Here is a 26,091-nt window from a genome sequence, read left to right on the forward strand (position 1 = left end):
ATAACATTAAGAAAAATGTAAATTTTATGAATTCAATATCTCAACGCGCACTGGTCGGTCTGACGAAAACGAATAGAATAAGCACGAGAAAGTGCGAAGAAAAAGAATAAAAGCAATGTCATGTCACAGTGCTGTATTTTCAATGTACTATTTTTATTATACTTATTTGCTGAGCATGTTCGGCTGGGTGCGCCACATCACTCCCCCCTTAACGGATAGCGAAATTTAACTCTACGTCCGGATCGTGTTCGATACTCTTCGGGTGCCGGTAGTGACTGCGATATCTCATTTTCATTGATAACATATGTGGCTTTCAATCGATCGGTGCTGACGTTCACATGTTTGCAATGAACATTGACTTTAATATACTTTTCGTATCGTTTTATTACCGGAAAAGGGCCTTCATATGGTGGTTGAAGTGGTCGACGAACAGAATCTCTTCTTATAAAAACAGCTGAAGTAGTAGTCAAATCAATCTTGATAAATGGAGATGATCGCGTATGATTTGCCGTTTGCGAAGGCCTCAGCTGTCGCATTTTGCAATGAGGGTGGTTTGTAAACTCATGTTCGAAAGTCATCTCATTGCTTCCCTGAGATGGTTGCAAAAATTCTCCTGGTAGACGAAGAGAGTCTCCATAGACCATCTCAGGCGGTGTAGATTTGAAATCTTCTTTGTATGTCGATCGATAAGCTAGTAGGATTATGGGAAAATCATCGACCCATTTTTCCGTCTGGTGAGATTTGATGATCGCCTTTAGCGTTCTGTGCCAACGTTCTATTATGCCGTTTGCTATCGGATGGTACGCCGTGGTCTTTAGATGTTGTATTCCCAAAATATTGTTGAGTTCACGGAATAAGGAAGATTCAAATTGCCGCCCTTGATCCGTATTGACTCGGAGGGGAACACCAAATCTGCTGATCCAATTCGAATAAAATGTATGGGCTATAGATTCAGCCGAAATATTTTCAATAGGATACGCTTCTACCCATCTCGTATAACGATCGATGCACGTAAGGCAATAACGGAATCCTCTGCAAGGTGGTAAAGGTCCGACTATGTCGATGTTCACATGTTCGAAACGCTTATTTGTAAGTAATTAAAAAAAATTTTAAGTTAAACGGTTTTATTGAAAACAATACTTACATGAAATAATAATAATACTAAAAGCTAGAAAATAATTAGGTAGGTCCTAGGTACTAGTAATCACACTCCTCATCAACCTAGGGCGTTGATCAGATAATTAAATAAAAGTGTTAGACGCGTCAAATTTCTATTGATAGTCATACATATATAAGACCAACTGAACCTTAATCAGGTTATGCTACGCCTCACAATTTTAGAAATTTCACACCCAACGCTTTTATTTAATTGTCTTATCAACGCCCTAGATTGATGAGGAGTGTGATGACTAGTACCTAGGACCTACCTAATTATTTTCAAGCTTTTAGTATTAATATTATTATTTCATGTAAGTATTGTTTTCAATAAAGGAGTGTGATGACTAGTACCTAGGACCTACCTAATTATTTTCTAGCTTTAAGTATTATTATTATTTCATGTAAGTATTGTTTTCAATAGACCCGTTTACCTTAAACAAATTTTTTTAATTATTTTATTTTCAAGTTTTTAGTTTTTATTTAATTGCCTATTGTTTCTCATTCTATTTAGTTCATTTAGTGACTCATTATTACAAGGACTCTTTCCTGACAATTTGTTACAATCTAAGTCCTCAATACATAATCCTTTGAAAGACTTTACTCGACTCTGCGCCACGTATGTTTGTCCCTCCTCCAACTGCAAAATATTTTGATGTCACTTCTACCAGACTCTATGTAATATTTGTTCCAAATATGAGCCAAATCGGACCAGAAATACGATTTTTGTGAATATCTTGATCCTTGCGCCACCTAGCGGCGATTTTTTTCATAGATCGCTTTCTGTTCTTGTATGTATTATAAGTTGCAAATATGGGCCTGTTGTCTCGCACGAAATAATTAACACGTTTTATGCTTACCTAAATTATATTTATTTTGTGATGACATTAATAAAAATGTAAATTTTATGAATTCAATAATAAGCACGAGAAAGTGCGAAGAAAAAGAATAAAAGCAATGTCATGTCACAGTGCTGTATTTTCAATGTACTATTTTTATTATACTTATTTGCTGAGCATGTTCGGCTGGGTGCGCCACATTACTCCCCCCTTAACGGATAGCGAAATTTAACTCTACGTCCGGATCGTGTTCGATACTCTTCGGGTGCCGGTGTTGACGGCGGTATCTTATTTTCATTGATAACATATGCGGCTTTCAATCGATCGATGCTGACGTTCACATGTTTGCCATGAACATTGACTTTAATATACTTTTCGTATCGTTTTATTAACGGAAAAGGACCTTCATATGGTGGTTGATGTGGTCGACGAACAGAATCTCTTCTTATAAAAACAGCTGAAGTAGTAGTCTAATCAATCTTGATGAATGGAGATGATCGCGTATGATTTGCCGTTTGCGAAGGCCTCAGCTGCCGCATTTTGCAATGAAGGTGGTTTGTAAACTCATGTTCGGAAGTCATCTCATTGCTTCCCCGAGATGGTTGCAAATATTCTCCTGGTAGACGAAGAGAGTCTCCATAGACCATCTCAGGCGGTGTAGATTTGAAATCTTCTTTGTATGCCGATCGATAAGCTAGTAGGATTATGGGCAAAACATCGACCCATTTTTCCGTCTGGTGAGATTTGATGCTTGCCTTGAGCGTTCTGTCCCAACGTTCTATTATGCCGTTTGATATCGGATGGTACGCCGTGGTCCTTAGATGTTGTATTCCCAAAATATTGTTGAGTTCACAGAATAAGGAAGATTCAAATTGCCGCCCTTGATCCGTAGTAACTCGGAGGGGAACACCAAATCTGCTGATCCAATTCGAAAAAAATGTATGGGCTATAGATTCAGCCGAAATATTTTCAATAGGATACGCTTCTACCCATCTCGTATAACGATCGATGCACGTAAGGCAATAACGGAATCCTCTGCAAGGTGGTAAAGGTCCGACTATGTCGATGTTCACATGTTCGAAACGCTTATTTGCAAGCGTGTAGGTAGATAATAGGGCTTTTTTGTGTCGAAATACTTTTGCTTTTTGGCATGCGATGCACACTTTGGTCCACTGGCGGCAATTTTTTCTGAAGTTAGGTCATATGAACTTTTCCGCGACGAGTTTGATTGTTTTAGCCTCTCCACTATGACATATGTTATGCATCGACAAAAAACCTATTTTGCGAAATAGCTGGGTTAGAAATGGTCGAATCTTACCTGTGCTAACGTCGCAATAAATTTCGGTATTTACATCAAATAATGAAAATGGCTTAAGGACTAACCCTGACGTATTATGGTGAAGTAGTTTCTGTAGCTCTTCATCGTTACGTTGACTTTCTACCAATTTATGGTAATCAATGTGACTATTGACATGTTCTGCTTCAACACGTGATAAGGCATCGGCGACGACGTAGTCTTTTCCTGGTAGATACCGAATATCTGTAGTAAATTGGCTAAAAAAATCGAGGTATCGTATTTGTCAAGGTGGTGCTTTTTTCAGCTTTTGCTCGAATACGAACTGGAGCAGCTTATGATCCGTGAATAAACAAAAACTTTGACCTTCAAGCATGTGTCGAAAATATTTGACTGCTTTGTACGCGCCTAATAATTCAGGTTATATGTTCTGAAGCGTTGCTGCGTCTCTGCAAGGCGTTCAGAGTAGAGTACGCCTTGACTTACTGCTGCCTTTGGCAAAAAACGTCGAAAGTAGTTGAGCATACCAAAAAATCGCCTAAGATCGCAGATTCATTTAGGTAACTCAAACTCACTCTCTCAGCTGGTGGCGTAACCCCGTTTTTGCTGACAAGGTAACCCAAAAATGATATTTCTGGCTTGCCCCAAATGCATTTAGATAGGTTTATTATAACATTATACTCACGCAATCTTATCAGAACGGTGCAAATGTGATGCAGATGCTGCTCTTCGTCTTTAGATGCAACTAAGATGTCGCCTAAGTAAGCCCATGCAAAATCCAAGTCTCTTAGTATGTGGTCCATAAACCGTTGAAACGATTGACTTATTTCGCACCATATGGAGCGGACTTGCCCAGGGACTTCTTGACGGGCGACAAATACCAGCGTCCATGAGCGATTGGATTTCAGCATTAGCAGCCTTAAGTTTATCCGGCGCTAAACGTCGAGGATTGGAAACCACTGTGGGTCCTTTAGTTACAATATGATGTGTAACGTCGTGTTTTATGTTCATAGGCGTTATACTTGCATGCGCAAGGTCTTTAAATTCTGCCAATATGTCCTGAAAAGGCATATCGCTATTGATGAATGATAACCGGCCTGTGTACCCGTTTATTGTTTTGACGGAGTAAAGTTGCGATACGTTCGTTGTGTTGTCTATAAGTTTACGCTGATGCAAGTCGACGAGAAGTTTAAAATGTGCTAGAAAATCAGCACCTATTATGGGCTGAGAAATATCAGCTACAATAAAATTCCTTTGAAATTTCCTCCGTAAACCTAGATTTAAACATACAATACGTTCACAAAAAGTTTATATTGCCGTATTGTTGGCTGCATATAGAAACGTTTTATTGTGCGGATTTTTACGTTGCAAAGATGTTGGAGGTATTATGCTAACTTCTGCCCCGGTGTCTACCAAATATTGAAGTTTACTCTCTCGGTCGACAATTAAAAGAAGGGGTCCTGTCACATACCGCCGTTTGTGCCAGGGTTTTCAGTTTTACGACTACGAACAGGGTGCTCGGCATTTCGTTGCTTTTTCACGGAATGTTTTATGGTACCAGCAAATCGTATCGCCTTTGTGAGGGGTACTCGAGCGCTTACGCGATACCGACCGTTGTGTTTGCCTGCCACGTTGCTTTAGCTGAGCCTTCAATTCAGCAACCTCTTTTGTTAATGCCGCCATTTTGCGGGTCATGTCCGAGCGGCCATCATCGTTATGTACTGCGACTGCATGTATTTGCAGGCCAAATCAATAATTTTGTAGGCTAACAAAGCGGCGGCCACCGTGGTGTGATGGTAGTGTGCTCCGCCTACCACACCGTATGCCCTGGGTTCGCACCCCGCAAATTTTAGAAATAAGGTTTTTAAATTAGAAGACAATTTTTCTAAGCGGGGTCGCCCCACGGCAGTGTGTGGCAAGCGCTCCGGGTGTATTTCTGCCATGAAAAGCTCTCAGTGAAAACTCATCTGCCTTGCAGATGCCGTTCGGAGTCGGCATAAAACACGTAGGTCCCGGCCGGCCAATTTGTAGCACGACGCAAATTGGAAGAGAAGCCGGCTTTAGATCTCTTCGGAGGTTATCGCGCCTTACATTTATTTTTTATTTTAACAAAGCGACTTTGTCAAGTGGCTCGCTGCTAATTGAAATGATAGACCGCACATTCTGTGGTAAGCTGTTCAGCCAAATTGATCTAACATGCTGTCGTTCATTTCAGATCCTGCCAAATGGCGTGTTTCACGTAGCAAATGTGACCGTTTCATATCGCCAAGCTCAATATCTTGTAATAATTTTTTGATTCGTTTTTGTTCCGAATCGGTAAACTGCTCAAGAATGCGCGTTTCTAAAGTTTGGTACATATCATTAGCCGGTGGGCGCAATATTAAATCACTTATTTGTGCGAGTACATTACTCTCGATAGCGGCTACTACGGTGTGATATTTTGATCTATCGCTGCTGATTCCCGCTGCAACAAATTGTGATTCCACCACGACTCGGGCTTTGCATTCCAGAATGGTGGAATTTTCATAGTAACACGTGATATTTCGTTTCCATTAGCTACAGGGGGTACTGTTGCCGAGGAGAGTGGCGAGTTTTGGGAAGTCGTCTGTTCGGTGCTCTCCTTTGATTCTTCAATAGGCATTTTGATCGTCGTGGTCAGCAACATGTGGTCTCGCATGAAATAATTACCACGTTTTATGCTTGTTTAAGCCGCCTACATCACAATAATTAGACTGCGGCGCGCACCATCCTTACGCGCAGCGAAGTGAAGGCGCCAACACTAACAAACGACCACTGCCATCATCGTCAACAATAATTGCACGAACCAGTCAGGCATTATTAACCGGCAATCGCGGACGCGCTCAATACTTTGCATATCTTTGTATTTATTTTGAACATTTTTATACCTATTGGCTTTGAGTTTGTAAGAAGTAAAAAGTTTAAGTTTGAAATTAATGTAAACTATTAAGAAATAGAAAAGGTGAATTATAACGATTTCGAAAAAAACCAAACTCAAAAATCCATTTATTTTTTCTATAAGAGTGTAGCGAAGGGAGACCACCATTTTGTTCATGGTCCTTCGCAGCCGTCTTTGGCCCAACCCCTAATATATAAAAACAAAATAATAATTAAATTAAAATCGAATCTTCGTTCATATAAAAAAAAGTGCTGTAAACAAAACTACACAAACGTGCAAACAGTGGGTGTTCAAAAATATACAGAGAAACATATAAGTATAAAACAAATATACATTTGAGTTCAAAAAAGTTGAAAATAAAAAAATAATATATATTGGAAAAAATCGAACGAAGGAGATAAGGAAATAAATTGTTTTGCAAAAAATAATGGGAGACAAATTAAAAACGGAAATAAATAATTTTCTCCTGTAAAAAGTGAATATGCATCATCAGTTTTCGTACTTTAACACTCCAGTAGGCGCGCCCCTATTTGGGACGTTAGTAGTCGCGCGCTCTACTTATGTAGAACATTTTTAATAGAAGGATTTCAAAGGAAATATTTATAAATTGAAAACTATTTTTTGGTAATAATAAAAAGGGTTTTATTATAAAATTAAAACAAAAAAATATAATCAATTTAAATACATTAGGAACCAAAAATCAGACTTCTTGTACATAACTAAAAAAAACATAAAATTTTAACTCATAATAATAAAAGACTCATTTTTTTTATTCGGTCATGTATTCCACCTCCGATTCTTCATATTTAGCGCAGTCCGGACACAGAAGAACCTGATGATCAGGACAAATCCATTTGTCAAATGTATAACATGTATTTTTACATGTATAAAAAAATGTCACACGAGTAGGTGCGCGTTCTACAATTGTAGAAATGAACTTTAGCTCTCAAATTTCTCCACGATGCGCACGCATTGCTCACCGCAATGACACTGAAAAAGTTTATTGTTTAGTAATAGAAGAGTAATAAGATTGTGTGGGTGAGTGACATAAGGTAAGCGAGAATATTCAACGAAATGCAAAAGCGTCCTACTATTGTAGAACGCGCGCCTACTGGAGTGTTAAAAGTACAGTGCAAAGGAAAACACAAAAAGTACGATTTTGTGAAGAGGAATAAAAATACAAATATACACCTATAAACACCAATTTTTTTTTGAAAATTCTTTTGTGGTACACACTTTTATTAAATTATATAAAATTTTTAAAATCGAAAAAAAAATATATATCTTTACAAAAACAACCAGCAGCTCCAACAGCAGCATTATCAACAACAAGCGGCCAGGCAAAAACAACAACAATATAAGCAGCATTAATCGAATGGGTGAGTAGGCAGTTTTTTATTTTTCATAAAAAACATAGAAAATAATACAATTTTTTCCACAAAAGTTATATTATTTTTGTAAACTGCAAAAACATATATATGTATGTATATATACATATGCACATATATACATGAATATTGCGGAAATTTTCTTACCGTTGGTTTTACTGCAACCTTTTTGCAACCAAAAATTGGTAGAAAATATTCCGCTATAGCAATAGGCAAAATCCACCAATTATATATATATATATGTACACAAATTTCTAGTGGTATTTAACCAACAAAAAAATTGCAGTTTACTTGCCTACTCAAACCCACTGTGCAAGAACAACATCAGCAAACATTTGTTCTACAGCTGAGTTTACCCCGTTGTTCGCACAGAGCGTTGAACTTGGCGATACAGTTCAACTTCCGAGTCACTTTTGCTGCTTCGCAGCATATAGAAAAGTATTCATAGGTATGTACATACTTACATGGATGTACAAATAATTTCAAGTTGCTTTTCCAGCATTCGTTCTTCTCCACTCAGGGAACATCATACGTGCTTACTCACACATCCAAGTCGCTCTTCCAGCGACATTCTCCCAGCACGTATAGCTTCATCAGCACCGAGAGTTGTTACTGCTGATCAAATTTCTCAACCACTCTCACCATAGAAATTTTTTCATTTTTCTTTGCTGCACTCTCCAAACAGTGCAATCAAGCGCATTCAGCTTCACAAAAGAAACGCGACATTAAAGCGACGAAGAAGCGAATCAAAACAAACTCTGTTTGTAAATATAAACAGAGAAGCTCATCTGATTCACGTGCATACGATCGCACAAACAAACATATATACATACGTTTATATATTGCGCATGTACATTTGTACTTATTCTGTCGTACAAAACTAAGTTTGAGATATTTTCGTCCCTATAGGAACTTTTCAAAAAATATCCCTACAAACCTCAAAGTATTATTATTTTCTAATATATACATACCTATATATACCAGTAATTTAAAAATACACGTTTATTTCCACACGTATATTTCCACGTATATAAAAGTGAAAAGTGTTTTTGATTTTTTTTTTAATTTTTTATTTTTTGTTTTTACAAAACATTATACATCTTATTAAATTCCGAATTTCGCGGATTTAAATCATTTAAGGAACGTCCCGTTGTCCGTGCTTGACTCTATTTTTCAAAAAAAAAAAAAAAATTACAAAAACACACAAACACACCCACCAATTTAAATTCCCTGAGCGTGCAAATATTATATTCGGTTTTTTTGGCGAAAACCCAAAAGCTTGCATAAAATACCTCTCAGTCCCTCAAAAACGACCGAAACCGGGACAAAACCAAAAGGTCGCCCAACGGAAGAAACGGCCAAGGAAAGGTCAACATCCCCCCGCCGGAAATCCAAATCAGTTGACCCATCCGTGCAAAATTTCATCGTGGAAAGTGACAATCTGATGAGATACTGTACAAAACTTAACGAAGCACCGATTCAAGATCACACTGAATCGTATCTCATGATAAAGGACAAATCACTAGATGATTATTGGGCACGGCTTCAATCGATTTACGATCTGGTATTTTCGAGATCACACGAAAGTTTCCCTGAAGACTCCAAGAGTTCAGTACAATGCAAACAATGCGCCTGCCTTGATACGTATGAAGTGGCAAAAGCAAAGATTGCCGATAAACTTTCGTTGATCAAAATGATGGCAACACAGAGTCCACCATCCCGCGTGGAACAACCCTCGGCTGAGGCAAATATGGTGGCTATGAAAATGGCCCGCTTTTCGTGATATGTTCACAGCGTGTACATTAACCACCCAAGGCTCTCCCGTGCTCAGAAATTGTACCATCTCCGGTACAAAAGGCTAGGCAAAGCCGGCTCCATCGTCAAGCAAAATGCGTTGAGCGATGATAACTTTGACCTTGCATGGGAAGCTTTACGGTCACGATACGAAAACAAGCGGATCCTGGTTGACCTCCAGATCAAATCCTTACTGACTCTTGCCACTATTCAATCCGAAAAAAGTGAGCAACTTCAGAGATTGCAAAATACAATCAACAAACTGTCTGTCCTTCCTTCACTCCCAAGGAGTTACAAGAGACAGTTGGGATCCGATTCTGGTGTACATTTGTTCATCATAGCTCCCCGAAACAACCCTGTCACTTTGGGAACAATCTCTCTCTTCTCGAAGAGATCTACCCTCATGGTCACAAATGAACGACTTTCTCACCTCGAGATTTGAAGTCGTTGAAAGAGTCAATAGGCTTCAACCAAGCAAACAAAAACCAGTCGCTCATCAAAATTCTGCGCAAAACAGGTCCTTCAACAGGACACAAACCCTTGTGGCAGAATCTAAAAAGGAAACTTGCCAATGATGCAACTCCCCGCTCCTTATTAGATTCTGTCAACGATTCAAACGAATGTCTGTGCAAAACCGGACACAATTCGTAAAACAAGCAAAGCTATGTACAAACTGTCTTAGCAGCACTCATATCATCAATGAGTGCACGAGCAAGTGGTCATTTTCGACATGTCATCAACGGCATCACACGCTGTTGCATGCGAGCCCACAAGCTCCACGTTCCAACCCGAGAACGAACGGTTGAAACTTCCATTCGAACATTCAAAGTTCGAAATCTCTGGCATGGTTGGACAAGTCGTACAAAAGTCCTCCAAACTTTGTCCTTTGACACTGGTTGCATCCAAGGCCATGAAAAGGATAAAGGCTTATGCCATTGTGTTGCCACAACTGACAAAGAATCTGCCAACATCCACCATTAGTCGCAAAATCAGGCAGCAGTTCAAACTCCTTGAGCTCGCTGATCCCAGTTCCCACATACCAGGTCAGACTGAAAAGGTGTGTGGTAGCATTCTTGCACAACAAACCATTTTTGGCTTGATTCTCAGTGGTCCAATAACTGAAAATGTTGTGTCATTCTCGACACAAGTCCAAGCGTCAAACGGGACACTCAGTTTTCAACTGAGAAAATTTTGGGAAGAGGAGGAAATTCCACAACCTCCACAGATATCCGCCGAGGATGAAGCGTGTGAGCAGATATATGCAACATCCACGACACGTGCACCAAACGGTCGATACATTGTTCCACTTCCATTCAAGGAAGAGTTTCCCTAAAACCTCTCCCTCGGCAAATCCCGCCCGGCTGCTCTGCAGCAGTTTTTCAGCATGGAGCGATCGCTTCAGAAAAAGGGGGAGTTAGGTACAAGGTACAACAATGTGTTGCAAGAATATCTCGACTTTAATCACATGGAATCTACCGACCCATGCGAAATAACTTCGAATGGCAAGGTTTTCTCATTTTACTTGCCACATTATGCGGTAGTCAAACCAGATAAGGTCACCACCAAAGTTCGTGTAGTTTTCAACGCCTTTAAAAAATCTGGGTCAGGCAAATCCCTGAATGACCTTTTATACACTGGTCCAACTCTCCAGCCAGATCTCATACTACTAATTCTACAGTGGCGCATGCATAAGTATGTGTTCAATGGAGACATTGAAAAAATGTACCGTCAGATCCTTATACACGAGGACGACAAAGATTTTCAGCGAATCCTATTTCGCAAATCGGCCAACTCCAATGTTAGCGATTTCAATCTAAAAACGGTTACATTCGGCCTCGATTGGGCACCATATCTCGCTATGCGTACGTTGCATCAACTATCCGATGACACGAAAGCGACATTCCCGTTGGCTGCAACAATTCTTAAGACGCAAACGTATATCGACGACATCCTATACGGAAGTCATACATCGATAACGCCACTGAATCACTCGTTCAAGTGATAAACGCACTAAAATCAGCTGGTTTCATACTAAAGAAATTAACGGCTAATCACCCGGCCATATTAGAACTGTTTCCGAAGGAGGATCTTCTAGACTCTAACTTCTTGAAATTCGAGAGCACTTCCAATACCAAAACTCTTGGCATTGGATGGAACGAGCTCACGGATAAATTTTCCTACACCGTTCTGCCGGAACACACCTAAAATGCGGTCACAAAGCGACAAATTTTATCCTCTGTTGCAAAACTGTTTGACTCGGCAGGATGGCTGTCGCCAGTTATGATCCAGGCCAAGACGCTTCTCCAAGAAATCTGGCTGGATGGCAGCGATTGGGATTTTTATTTTTTTTTCCTTTCTTAACAACTTTGATATACAATATATATACATACATCAATTTTCTCAAAAAATATAAAATTTTGTGCGAAAAGATAACGAACACATTTTTCTCATTTTGCATCAATCAGTTGTGGCAAGATGAAATATTCCTAATTAGAGGAGAAAATAAATTGGATTGTTCCATAAATATTTTAAGTATGTGGTTATTTATATATGTTTATATTCTAAAATTATAGTTAGATAGTATTAAATTTGTTACATATCGTTTAAATAGTAGAATGTTATTTATATTTTTATTGAATAATCTTATACCGTAGCTTCTAATAGATCAGGCGCATCTTTCAGTTCGAAAAAAGTAAGTCCTGATGTTCTGAGAGTTTCGTAGGTTATAATCAATGCTTTCTACTGATGTTAATTGTATATTGTGTTTTATTAAGTTGTTTTTTATCTTTAATGTGACCATAAGAGTTTGAAGAGCTGAATACTTTCGGATATCAAGCATGTTTATATATAGATTGGATGTGCTAGTTGTACGCGGGAGTACAAGAATATTTTTTATTAATTTATTTTGTAGCCTTTGTAATTCACTTAATCTTTCTTCTGAACATCGATTCCAAATTGGGTTTAGATAATTTATTTTCGAGAGAAAGAGGGAATTGTATAGAAGCCATAGCTGCTTCTTTGGAATATTGTTACGGTTCCTATAAATGAAAAAGTTTAAAGATATTACTTTCATTTTTATTTTTTGAATCTGTTCATTCCAATTCAAATTTTCGTCGAACCAAATACCCAGGTATTTTAATTTGTCTACTCTTGAAATAAAGTTACCGTTGTACATTGTCCCAGGAAGTTCACTTTTATCAGGAATTCTTCTAAAATTGTTGAAAATGATAAAATTGATTTTTGTCAAATTTATTTGCAGCAGGTTTCCGGTTGTACATTATCCCAGGAAGTTCACTTTTATCAGGAATTTTTCTAAAATTGTTGAAAATGATAAAATTGATTTTTGTCAAACTTATTTGCAGCAGGTTTCTTGCAAACCACTTTGAAATTTCTTGCAAATCTGCTTTAATATTACTGATTAATTCTTCCAAAGTATCTGTAGCATATAGGAAACTACCATCATCAGCATAGAACTGTGGAACTCCGTACAGACCGAGTTTCAATACATTATTTATATAGATTATAAATAATGTTGCAGCAAGTTTGGAATCTTGCGGTACCCCTACTTTTACCGCTTTTAACGAACTATTGATCTTTCCTACTTGCGCGATTTGCTTCCTATCTAGGAGAAAGTTTTGGAAGAAGCTTATAGCAGTTTTGTCAAATTTAAGTTCATGGAGCTTTTGTACCAAGATGTTTAAGTTTACGGAGTCAAAGGCTTTACTCAGGTCTATCGCCAGCATAGCGACATATTTTTTTTTTATCTAAATTTTCATATATGAATTCGGTGCAGTTAATATTGGATTTCTCTACAAATCCAAATTGATTTTTATCAATAATATTGTTGTCCCTCAGGAATGTTTTTAATCGTACTAGAACTATACTATCATGAAAGCGCCAAGCCCGCAACATTATCAAAATGACAACATTTCGCAGAAAACCTGCCAGCCATTTGCCACATCGAAATCCCTCGATGGGTTAATGTCGTTCCAGGGCAAGACACCCAAATCCACGGGTTCTGTGATGCCTCGGAAAGGCATATTGCGCAGCGATTTACATCCGCACACATGTGGGCAACCAAATAAAATCTTCTCTTTTGGTTGCGAAAGGCAAAGTTGCCCCCATAAAAACTGTAAGCTTACCTCGCTTAGACCTATGTGATTCAGTCCTACTCGCAAAACTGGCTTCAACTGTTCGAAACCAGCTCGACTTACAAGCATGCAAACGCATTCTTATGGTCAGATTCTGAGGTTGTACTAACCTGACTAGAAAAATCTCCATCGACCTGGAATAATTATGTGGGCAACCTTACATCTCAAATTCGAGAGCATCTTCCTACCGGCACCTGGCGCCACGTATCTAGCCAAGACAACCCTGCTGATCTTGGCACACGTGGTTGCACGCCGCATGATTTGATAGGCTTCTGCCTTTGGTTGCACGGACCACGATGGCTTTCTTGCCACATTTCGGCATGGCCAAAGCCGAAAGCAGGTAGCGCTTCTCCACCCGAGAAATGCAAGGTCGAATCATATCACGCACTCGAGGAAGAGGACGATATTCTTCAACGTTTCTCCTCATACTCTCGAGCTCTCCGTGTGATTGCATGCGTGTTCCGCTTTGCGAACAATGCCTGCAACAAATCAAAATCGGTGGCAACAACACATGATCCCCATTTGACGTACAAAGTGTTGCAACATGTGAAAACGCGGCTTGTGGCAATGGAACAATCTCGCCATTTCGGGACGGAAAAAAGCGCCTTACAAAACAAAAGGCCAATAAGCAAAAAGAGTTCCCTTCTGGCTCTTGACCCATTTCTTGATGGATACGTACTGTCGTTGTTTTTGTTGTAGCAGTGCTTCGCCCCACCTAACAGCCGCGACCGATCACAAATATTCATCAATATCCTCTAACGGGAGTCCAAGGAAACTTGCTTTTTCAACAGGGGTGGACCATAATGAAAGGGGTGTTAGAGGCGTTGGTTCCACATTACAATTAAAGAGATGGTTGTGTCATGTGGGGACACATTGCAAGCGGGGCATACGTTTTGTATGTAGGGGTTTATTCTGGATAGGTAAGAGTTTAACCTGTTACAGTATCCAGAACGAAGTTGAGCAAGAGTGACACGCGTTTCTCTGGGGAGTATGCGTTCCTCTTCCACAAGTTCTGGGTACTGGCTGAGCGACTATTACACAGTTATCAACAGTCAACTGCATCAACATAATTTATAGCTAGTTAAAAACCTTAACCTGAAATTTAACTGAATTTTATATTAAGCATAAAATGAATTTGAACATGTACCTTATTTATAACTAGTGTAACTAAGTTACATATATATAAATATGTACTTTGAACCTTTTTATACATTACCATTTGATGTATAGCTATTATATTTAAGACTCATGAATTAAGTTAAATCCATGAATTATATCTATAGTTATCTCTACTAGAGTATAAGAGTTCACACTTCGCCACTCTGGCAACCCTATCCGTGAGTTGACAGATCGGGTTGGTGTGTACATACACATATACATATGTTATGTTGACATTTTTCTTTATATTACTCACTTGAAATTTTTGCTCTATCCCGTGTGTGACACAAAAAAAGACGTGTGGCACTCGGGGACTGCCACGGTAAAGCTATTGCATATTATCAACTTATACAATTATAATATTTATGCAACATTTTGTTTTCTTTGATATTAATTCAAGTTTTGTCTTTGATATTAATTCATGTAAAAATTTTTAAGCGTGGTGACCGATAAGAAAACAAATTTTTTACTTTTATTGAATAAATGAGAAGTTAATATTGTTTAAAAAATTTGTATTATTATCTTACAAGATATGTACATACATAGGTTATTCAGTAGTATTTGTAATGGAAATAATAGGTTTATGGTAACTGAAATAGGAAACATACGTTTGAGACTTGATATCCTCTAAATATCTTGAAAATACCGCGTCAATGGTGGTCCCATATTTTATTGTGGATCCTTTTGGATCATTATTTATTTTCAAATTGAATTTTTCAAAAAGAAAACTTGTCAACCGCTCTGATTTTTTATCAGCGAAATTGATGTTGAAATCGCCGGCCAAGATAAGTGGAAATTTATTAACACTTGTACCAAGTATTTTTGCCCCTTCTTCAGAGTACTCCAGTAAAGTGCGATGAATAAAATGCTCTACCTCGTCCAATTTTGGATTCGGAGAAATGTAAATTGCTACCATGACAATATGTAGACCATTTCTAAGTTTGCATAAGCACGCACAAATATCTCCAACAAATGAGCACCTAAAATTAACATCGCTAACGTATGCAATATTTATTTCAATATTCGGAGTCATAATATTAGTAACGTTATTGTTATTTTGGTAAATAGCTACACCACCCTTTGGAGCAGTATCTCGTTTGAATTGAACAATACATTTGAAATTAGGTATTTCAATCGGATTATCACGCGTCATGCAAGTTTCGGTAAGAAGTAAGACATTTATTTGTCTCGTAGCTGAATCTTGTAAATCGTATTTGTGACTATTTAGACTTTGGCAATTGAAAGAAATTATTGAAGTGCCATTTCTATGAAATCTAAGACACTTTGAGCTATCGTCTGAACACTATTTAAAAACAGTCTTTTGAATTCTTGCAACAAAGATGCAGTCGATGCAGCTTGCTTTCGATTATGATAAAACTTAAATGCGGCATTATCGTTTTTTGTCGTGATATACAATTTTTCGATATTTTTCACCCGAGAGAGCGCAACATAAACGAGTTCCTGAGAATGTGCTTTACTACTGGATTTCCGGAACAATTCCTTAGATTTTGGGGTGTAGGACAGTCGGTAGCGTAGTGCCATCGACGTGGATGTTCAAAATGGTCGACATTTGGGACGTCCATGTTGTAAATAAGGTAGCGGAAGATTTAGTCGGTGATAATGCCAGGTTTCGCGAGGCGAAAAAACTGGAGAGATCAGGGAGGTAGCCGTTTATTCTGTTGCAGAGCTCATCGATCTGTGGGCCTGGGCCTGTGGCCATTATTGTGCAGTCATCGGCGTATGAAACGATAGTGACTCCTTCTGAAGGTGAAGGTAACTTAGATATGTAGAAATTAAACAAAAGTGGGGATAGGACACCACCCTGTGGCACCCCTTGTTTAATTCTTTTTGGCTTTGATGTTTCGTTTCTAAATTGAACCGATCCACGTTTTATGACATGGGGGAAGGGTAGACCCCTCCAGGTCTTGCAGTAACGTGCCATGGTTGACCGTGTCAAAAGCTTTTGATAGGTCTAGCGCTACGAGTACTGTTCTATGGTGGGAGTTTTGATTTAAACCGCAATTTATCTGGGTGCTGATGGCATTTAGCGCGGTGGTGGTGTTATGGAGTTTTCTGAAGCCATGCTGATGACAGGCTAGCTGCAAATTGGCTTGGAAGTAGGGGAGCAAAATGGCTTCAAGCGTGTTTGCTACTGGCGATAGGAGAGATATCGGACGATACGACTCTCCTATGTTAGCTGGTTTCCCAGGCTTTAGTAACGGGACCACCTTGGCCATTTTCCGTTTTTCGGGTATGACAAAGTTGGAAAGAGACAGGTTGAAGACATGTGCTAAATATTTGAAACCCTCTTTCCCTAGGCTTTTAAGCATCGGCATGGCTATGCCGTCTGGGCCCACTGCTTTGGATGGTTTAGCGCGACCAATGGCGTCCTCAACCTCTTTAGCGGTGATGGTGATTGGTGGCGCGCTGAATTTATTTTTATGTGCGTGTCTGTTGGCCCTCCGTCTATCTTTGTCGACCGTAGAATGCATTACATATTGACAGCAGAAAGCGCTCGCGCATTTTTGAAATCCGACAGCACTTTATCGCCGAAGGTGATGGAAACTTTGCCATTGTGCTTAGACGGATTCGATAGGGACTTTGCGGTGGAACAAAGTTTACCCACACCGGCAGAGAGGTTACAACCTCTTAGGTGCTCCTCCCATTTCGGCCGCTTGTTTTCATCCACAAGCAATCTGATGCGTTGGTTTATATCCCTTATTTGGGGGTCACCTGGGTCGAGTTGTCTTATAAGGTCACGTTCTCTCGCTAAATTTGCGGCCTCCGCCGGGAAGTGGGGCCAAATTTCGGGAATTCTCCCGGCGGAAATGAAACGTGCCGAGGCGGATTCAATGACCTTGGGGAAAGCACGCTCCCTTTAGCGGGCATTAGTCGGGATAGGGAGGGCAGCAAAGAGGTTGTCTGTAAAATATTTGTATTCGTCCCACTTTCCTTTTTTAAAGTTTATGAAAGTGCGTTTTCCTTTAACGATGAAGTGGGCGGTACGCTCGAACGAAATAAGTATAGGCAGGTGGTCGGATGCCAATATTTTTATATGAACTATTACTTCAATTACATAAATTTTTTTAATTATTGGACTTTATCATGATTGAAACCAAGGAATATTAAATTGATCAAAATAATTATATAATAAAAAGGGTTGTAGTTAAAAATAACATTTGATTTGCATTCAAAAAGTATCGATCCATCAATCTACCTTGAATAATGAAGCAATTTTATTGCATTTAGTTTCGATGAAGTCGGCGATACGCTCGAACGAAATAAGTATAGGCAGGTGGTCGGATGCCAATTTTACCATCGGCTGCCAGTTGACGCAGTTTACGAGTTCTGCGCTCACGATTGAGATATCCGGCGAACTGTGACAGCTTCATACCATATGTGTGGGGCGTCTCCGTTTATTGTGCAGAACGTCGTTTCTTCTCACCCCTACTGTCCGCCCGCAAGTTTGAATGCCATAGATCGGGATGGGCATTAAAGTCGCCTAAGATAATGCGCTTGTTGCCAGTGAGTAAGGCGCTAACATTAGGGCGGAATCGACTGGGGCAACAGGTGGCAGGAGGGATGAAGATATTGATGATTTCTAGGTTTGCATCGCCTGACCGGACAGATAGGCCTTGACGTTTTAAGACATTGTCCCTGTGGTCGATGCCAGGATCAAATATATGATATTGCACAGAGTGGTGTATGATAAACGCGAGGCCGCCTCCATTTCCGCTCATGCGATCTTTTCTGTGGACATTATACCCAGAATAGGTTTGCAGTGCAGATCTTGCTGTGAGTTTAGTCTCTTGAATCGCAGCAATGCGGATGTTGTGCCGCTTCATGAAGTCGACTATCTCCGTGATCTTCCCAGTTAATCCATTACAGTTTAACTGCAGAATTCTGAAGTGCATAGGGGGAGACGTCGTCACTCTGAGAGTAAGTGACGGGTGACTATGCCTGGGTTGTGGGCCCAGGTTGTTGAGGCCCTGGGACTAGACGTCCTTGGGTAAGGATTGGGGTACACGGTGTATTTGGGTATGCGGCCTGGCAACATGGCGCAATGAAACCCGTCGGGAGGTTGCCGTCGCGGAGACCAGAACATCTAGGAAAGTGGCACCGTCCATGACATGACGGATGTCGCAAACATATATATTCTGTGCTGGCAAAAGGTGCAAACGGGGTTAGGGACTAAGAGTCTGTTTCCCTGACCTACAGGATTGCTGCCGGAAAAGAGGGGGGGGGGAGAAGACGGGGGCAGGGGCTGATGCTCAGCATTGCTACCGACTCTACTACGGAGATATGAGTGGTAGCAGCTGTTTGAGTTGTTGGCGCCGCGGGGCGCGAGCAGCAGCGGGTACTAGGTGTGGCTTGCTGGGCAGCTGGGCTGCTGGAAGGTAGTGGGGAGCGCTAAGACGTAGACTACGGGACGCCCCTGGACGTGAACAGCAAGGAGCCACAAAAGATTTATAAAAGTTACGTGGACGTCGGGTTTTGGGATCAAGCCCAGAACAACCTGACCGATGCAACCATCCCTTACACGAGACGCACTGAACAGAGTATGACCGTCCTAAAAAGATTCCTTTCCGGCAGATGCAGCAAAACCATTTCTCAGGACCGGGGTCAGGAGACGGACCCGGATTGGATTCGATACCTTCCCGGAGCAAGAGAATATGGAGCAGTCCCGCTGCAAGGAGCTGCTGGGAGGATGACAATTTGTGGGAGGGAAGCAACAAGTTAAATGGGGTTACACTGAAATGGCAGTCCTTGGTCGGGAAAAATCCCAAGTCGCTCCGGTACATAGAACCGACTGCCTTGGGAAGTGATGGATACGGACTCCCACGTAAGATTGGAACATTCTACAATGCAATACAACGAGAAGCATCCAGTAATCCTTCCTCCGGATTCAAGGCTCTGCCAGTTATATCTAGAGTTTTTACACCGCCGGCTTCTTCATGCAGAAATACGGTTAATGCTCCAAATGGTGAGGCAAGAGTACTACGTACCAAAACTAAATCCTCTTATAAAGAAATGCATTTTTCAATGCAAATCGTGCACGCTTTTCAAACAGAAAACGCGCACGCAAATAATGGCACCGCTACCACCAGAGCGCTGCAATTTCTAACTCCCCTTTTCCACAACAGGAGTAGACTTTGCAGGTCCATTCCAAATAAAAGCATCGGTTCTGAGTTCGACCACTATTATAAAAGGGTACGTGGCTGTATTCGTATGTTTTTCCGCAAAGGCAGTACACCTCGAACTATCCTAGGACCTTACCACCGAAGCCTTTCGAACAGCATTCGGCTGATTCGTTGGCAGACGAGGTTATCCCTCAAAAATGATGAGCGACAATGGTAAAACGTTCATTGGCGCTCAACTCGTTAAATTTCTTAACGAATGCTCAGCGGACATTGTGCAGAAATATGTCCCCAGGGAATAAACTGGCAGTATTTTCCACCCAGTGCCCCTCATATGGGCGGCTTGTGGGAATCCGCAGTAAAAATTTGTAAAACTCACTTCAAAAAAAGCGCTGCATCCCACAAGTTTACATTCGAAGGATTCACGACGCAGTTGAGGCGTATTGAAACTGTTCGCAATTCGAGGCCTCCAAGCTCAATATCCCAGGACCCAGATGACTTCACAGCGCTCATACTTCCTTCGAGGTGCACCTCTATTAGCCATTCCAGAGCCAAACGCGCAAGACCTCTCCTGGTTAAATCTATGGGAAAAACTCAAATTGCTTCATCACCAATTCAGTCGACGCTGGAAAGAGGATTATGGGAAGGACCTTCAGAAGCGCTATAAATGGCAAACGCCACAGCGAAATCCTCAACGAGGCGATCTCGTCGTAATTAAAGAAGATTCGCTCCCACCCACCGAGTGGCGTCTGGGACGAATCGAGAACGTTCGCCTCGGCCCTGACAACCATGTTCGGGTTGTAGAGGTACGCACCCAAAATGGGCTTGTCATGCGCTCCTTAGTTAAACTGTGCTTCCTTCCAATGGAGCACTCTTCGGGCACAGCGCTCTAACTTATATACATTTTCCTTGTATAATTAACTTTCAGTATTAACTTTCCGTTTATCATCCGCTATATGGAACTACTTCCCGTTTCTCTGTCTGCTCTTATACTTCCAGGACGACACCCATCTGGCTCCCACGGCAGAGACCGACAGCTGCCTTCAGTATCGGCTCTGCCACTGCTACCACGCGCAGCGGATCGAACAAGAGAAGAAACCAGCGGCAACCCCTAAATCCGAACGAACAGCTAAGCGCATGATCGCGTGCACCCCACCAAGACGGCAAACGGCGCAACACAACCAGTGGCGCCTTAGATACCCCGCGCCTTACAAAAACTACAGAAGGTGCTTACTAGCACCTCCCTGCAGGGCGGGCAGGATGCTTAAACCGCCTACATCACAATAATTAGACGGCGGCGTGCGTCATCCTTAAGCGCAGCCGTGCGCGGTGAAGTGGAAGGCGCCAACACTAACAAACGAACACTGCCATCATCGTCAAGAATAATTGTACGAACCAATCAAGCATATGGTTGCATATCTTTGTATTTGTTTTGAATATTTTTATGCCTATTGGCTTTGAGTTTGTAAGAAGTAAAAAGTTTAAGTTTGAAATTAATGTAAACTATTAAGAAATAGAAAAGGTGAATTATAACGTTTTCGAAAAAAACTAAACTCAAAAATCCATTTATTTTTTCTATAAGAGTGTAGCGAAGAGAGACCATCATTTTGTTCAATGCTTAACTAAATTATATTTATTTTGTCATAACATTAAGAAAAATGTAAATTTTATCAATTAAATATCTCAACGCGCACTTGTCGCTCTGACGAAAACGAATAGAATAAGCACTAGAAAGTTCGAAGAAAAAGAATAAAAGAAATTTCATGTCACAGTGCTGTATTTTCGATGTACTATTTTTATTATACTTATTTGCTGAGCATGTTCGGCTGAGTGCGCCACAGGCCAACTCGGACCACAAATACGATTTTTGTGAATCTCTCGATCCTTGCGCCACCTAGCGACGATTTTTTCGTATTATTGCATTGTCATCGGGTTCTGAACTATATTCCAAGTTTCAAGCTTGTAGCTTATCGGGAAGTTACTTAAATTTTAATTACAAAATTCGTTCACAACGGCCGGCCGTGCGTGCAGCCTGTCAATTCAACCTAAATCATTATCTGAACGATCGGTTATATGGGATATACATTATATAAAGCTCCGATCGAAATGATTTTTACACAGGAAATCTTCTATGATATATTAGAATATATATCACCAAGTTGCACGTTTTTATACTGGAAACTAAGGGAGAAATGGCCAAAAATCTTTCTATCTGAACGATCGGTTGTATGGGATAGGTATATACTATATACATATAGCTCCGATCAAAGTGATTTTTTCAAGAAATCTTCTATGATATATTAGAATAAATATCACCAAATTTAACTTTTTCATATTGGAAATTAAGGAATAAATTGCCAAAAATCTTTCTATCTGAACGATCGGTTGTATGGGATATATACTATATATAGCTCCGATCAAAGTGATTTTTTCAGGATATCTTCTATGATATATTGTAATATATATCACCGAGTTTCACGTTTATACTTTCTAAATTGCGGCAGGAATGACCGAAATCGTCTTATCTGAACGATCGGTTGTATGGGAGATATATGTTATAGTGGTCCGATCCTACCGCATCCGACAAATGTCTAATATAATACAAAAGTACATCCTTGTGCCAAATTTCGTTGAGATATCTCAAAATTTGAGGGACTAGTTTGCTATCAAACAGACAGACGGACGGACGGACAGACGGACATGTCTATATCAACTCAGTTCGTCCCCCTGATCCATTCCGTATACTTAATAGTGAGTCTATCTTCTATATTTCTCAACGTTACAAACATCGGACCAAAGTTAATATACCATTTCATGTTCATGAAAGGTATAAAAAAGGAAGGGAAAGAAAGACAGGAAGGCAAAAGAAAGGAAAAGAAAAGAAAAGAAAGAGAGAAAAGAAAAGAAAAGAAAAGGAGAGAAAAGAAAAGGAAAGGAAAAAAGGGAAGAATATGTTGTGTTATTGTTGCATGTGGTTTGCTTAGTTATCACTGAAGGGGTTGAACTGCAACTATTGGCGAACTCTAGTATTATTAAAATCATGTGTAATAGGCATAAAGCGAAGCTAAATTTTTTAACGGTCGCAATAAGGTGCATTTTAGAGAAATTCTGGCTTTTTCTTACCTTGCGCATAACATCTGTTGCAGATATCCCCGGATATGGCGTTGATCCCAGTGTCACAATTTCCCACATCAGAACTCCATAGCTCCATACATCTGACTTAATGGAAAATATGTTGTCATAAAGTGATTCAATAGCCATCCACCTACAAAATTAGAGAAGAAAAAGTACCATGTATAAATGTTGTATATGCCGCTATGCCGCTATGTCTGAATTTGGTTTCCCCGCAAAACTTATACAGCTGTGCAAAATGACGTTGAGCAAAACCATCAGCTCAGTCAGAATTGGGAAGGACCTCTCCGAGCCGTTCGAAACTGAACGAGGTTTCAGACAGGGTGACCCCCTATCATGCGATTTCTTTAACTTGATGCTGGAGAAAATTATACTAGCTGCAGAACTTAACCGCACTGGAACAATATACTATAAAAGCGTGCAATTACTGGCATATGCTGATGACATTGATATCATCGGCCTAAACACCCGCGCCGTTAGTTCTGCTTACTCCAAACTGGAAAAAGAAGCGGTAAAGATGGGTTTAATGGTGAATGAGGACAAAACGAAGTACCTGCTGTCATCGAGCAAAGAGTCAGCGCATATGCGCCTTGGCAACCACGCTTCTGTTGCCAGCCATAATTTCGAAATAGTAAAAGACTTCGTTTATTTGGGAACCAGCATCAACACTAGCAACAACATCAGCACTGAAAGCCAGCGAAGAATCAATCTTGCCAATAAATGCTACTTTGGACTAGGTAGGAAATTGAAAAGTAAAGTCCTCTTTCGGCGAACGAAAATCATACTCTACAAGTCACTTATCATACCCGTCCTGCTATATGGGACAGAAGCATGGACCATGACAACAGCAGATGAAGCGGCTTTGGGAGTGTTCGAGGGAAAAGTTCTTCGAAAGATTTATGGACCTCTACGCGTTGGCGATGGCGAGTACCGAAAAAATTTAATGATGAGCTGTACGAGCTATACGCAGACATCAACATAGTCCAGCGAATTAAAACGCAGCGGCTGCGCTGGCTAGGCCATGTTATGCGAATGAAAGAAAGTGTTTCTATCGGAACCCCCTATGGAAAAAGAGGTAGAGGGCGGCCCCCACTCCGTTGGAAGGACCAGGTGGAAAACGATTTAAACTCCCTTGGTGTGACCAATTGCCGCCGGTTGGCGGAGCGAAGGAGGACTGGCGCGCCTTGTTGGACGGCCATAACCGTTTAGACGGTTAAGCGCCAATTAAGTAAGTAAGTAAGTAAATGTTGTAAAATATACAGTACATATTTCTAATATTAATGCTGAATAACGGAAAATAAACTTCTGCCCATCAGCCTTAATATTATCATCCACAATACAATTACTACAAATATTTTTGTTATAAAGAAAATAAGTTTACCGATTTGTCAATTCTTCGTCGTGTTATGGCCCCCGAAATGCTGAAAATTGGTTTTATAAATTTTAAAAATAGTGGTGTTGGTACGGCGAATTTTTTCGCATTTACCCTTATTATTTACTTTATGGTTGAAATTAAACAATGCTTAAATTAGAATATTGAAATAGTTAAATCAAAGTTTGGTCGATGTCATAATTGTTTATGTCTTTTATCCAAATTAAACAAAATTCCTGAGGAAGATGCAAAATAACACCGTAACATGTCGAAATACAGGAAATCATTGCTTTTTGCTTTGATATCATCGTTCGAAAAGCTCCAATTCCTCCAAAAATAATTTCCCAACAAAAATTTTAATTTTATTGGTGTTGTTCAATTTTTTAAACGAATTTTTTTGGATTAACTTGACAGGCTGGCTGGGCGGATTTGTAATTGAAATTTAAATAACTTCCCGATAAGCTACAAGCTTGAAACCCTGGAATATAGTTCAGAACCCTATGACAATGCAATAATAAAAAAAAAACTCCCATAGGTTGGGCATGAATCGAAATATTTAAAAAAATCGTATTTGTACTCCGATTTGGTTCATATTTGGAACACATAATACATCCATGAATAGAAAGCGACCTATGAAAAACCCGTCTCTAGGTGGCGCAAGGAGCGAGATATTCAAAAAAATCACATTTTTGAACCGATTTGGCTCATATTTGGAACACATAATACATACATGAACAGGAAGCGACTTAGGAAAAAAATCGCCGCTAGGTGGCACAAGGATCGAGATATTGAAAAAACTCGTGTTTGTGGTCCGATTTGGCTCATATTTGGAACACATAATACATCCATGAATAGAAAGCGACCTATGAAAAACCCGTCTCTAGGTGGCGCAAGGAGCGAGATATTCAAAAAAATCACATTTTTGATCCGATTTGGCTCATATTTGGAACACATAATACATACATCAACAGGAAGCGACTAAGGAAAAAAATTGCCGCTAGGTGGCGCAAGGATCGAGATATTAAAAAAATTGTATTGGTGGTCCGGTTTGGTCCATATTTGGAACACATAATACATACATGAATAGAAAGCGACCTATGATGTCCTATTTGGGACAAGCAGGGCCAAGCATACGTGGCGCAGAGTCGAGTAAAGTCTTTGGAAGGATTATGTATTGATGACTTAGATTGTAACAAATTGTCAGGAAAAAGTCCTTGTAATAATGAGTCACTAAGTGAACTAAATAGAATAAGAAATAATAGGCAATTAAATAAAGACTACAAACTTGAAAATAAAATAATAATAAAAAAAAAATGTTTAAGTGAAACGGTTTTATTACCTTACTAGCAGGGTACCCGACGTTGTTCTGGATGCATATTTATATTAAAGTGGCCCTTATTTTTTTTTATATATCGATATCTTGGGTCTTTAACTTAACAAATTTTAAAACATTTCTACTAACCTAAACCACGAAACCATGTGCAGGCTCCTTTTATATAAAACAATATTTCTTTTCCCACATTATCCCTCCTCCCCTTTTATTGCTTGGTCTATCCCACTTACTTTACTCTGTGCCTTTTTCTGGCGATCCCGTTCTTCTTATCTCGCGCTCAACCTCTTTTCGGTATTTTCTTCACTCTTCCTCCACATTTGTATTACCATATCTTATTTTCAGTTCTTTTTTCTAAGCTTACCGCTAAAGCATGCAATAAAATCAGTAAATATTGCTTCAATCGGTTAAAAGTTATAAGCC

The 26,091-nt window shown here is 39.9% G+C and overlaps 1 protein-coding gene across 3 annotated transcripts in view; it reads right to left on the minus strand.

Annotated features, from left to right (window-relative positions):
- Nucleotides 1-26,091, minus strand: part of Cad96Ca (tyrosine kinase receptor Cad96Ca) — a 2,297,709-nt gene that overhangs the window by 361,078 nt on the left and 1,910,540 nt on the right. For all 3 annotated transcript variants that reach the window (XM_067760060.1, XM_067760059.1, XM_067760061.1), the window contains exon 10: nucleotides 22,958-23,099. In XM_067760060.1, the coding sequence (XP_067616161.1) occupies nucleotides 22,958-23,099 (142 nt within the window). The remainder of the gene's footprint in view (nucleotides 1-22,957; nucleotides 23,100-26,091) is intronic.

Source organism: Eurosta solidaginis, chromosome 1, assembly GCF_040869045.1.
Source record: "Eurosta solidaginis isolate ZX-2024a chromosome 1, ASM4086904v1, whole genome shotgun sequence".
In the NCBI taxonomy this organism is placed as follows: domain Eukaryota; kingdom Metazoa; phylum Arthropoda; class Insecta; order Diptera; family Tephritidae; genus Eurosta; species Eurosta solidaginis.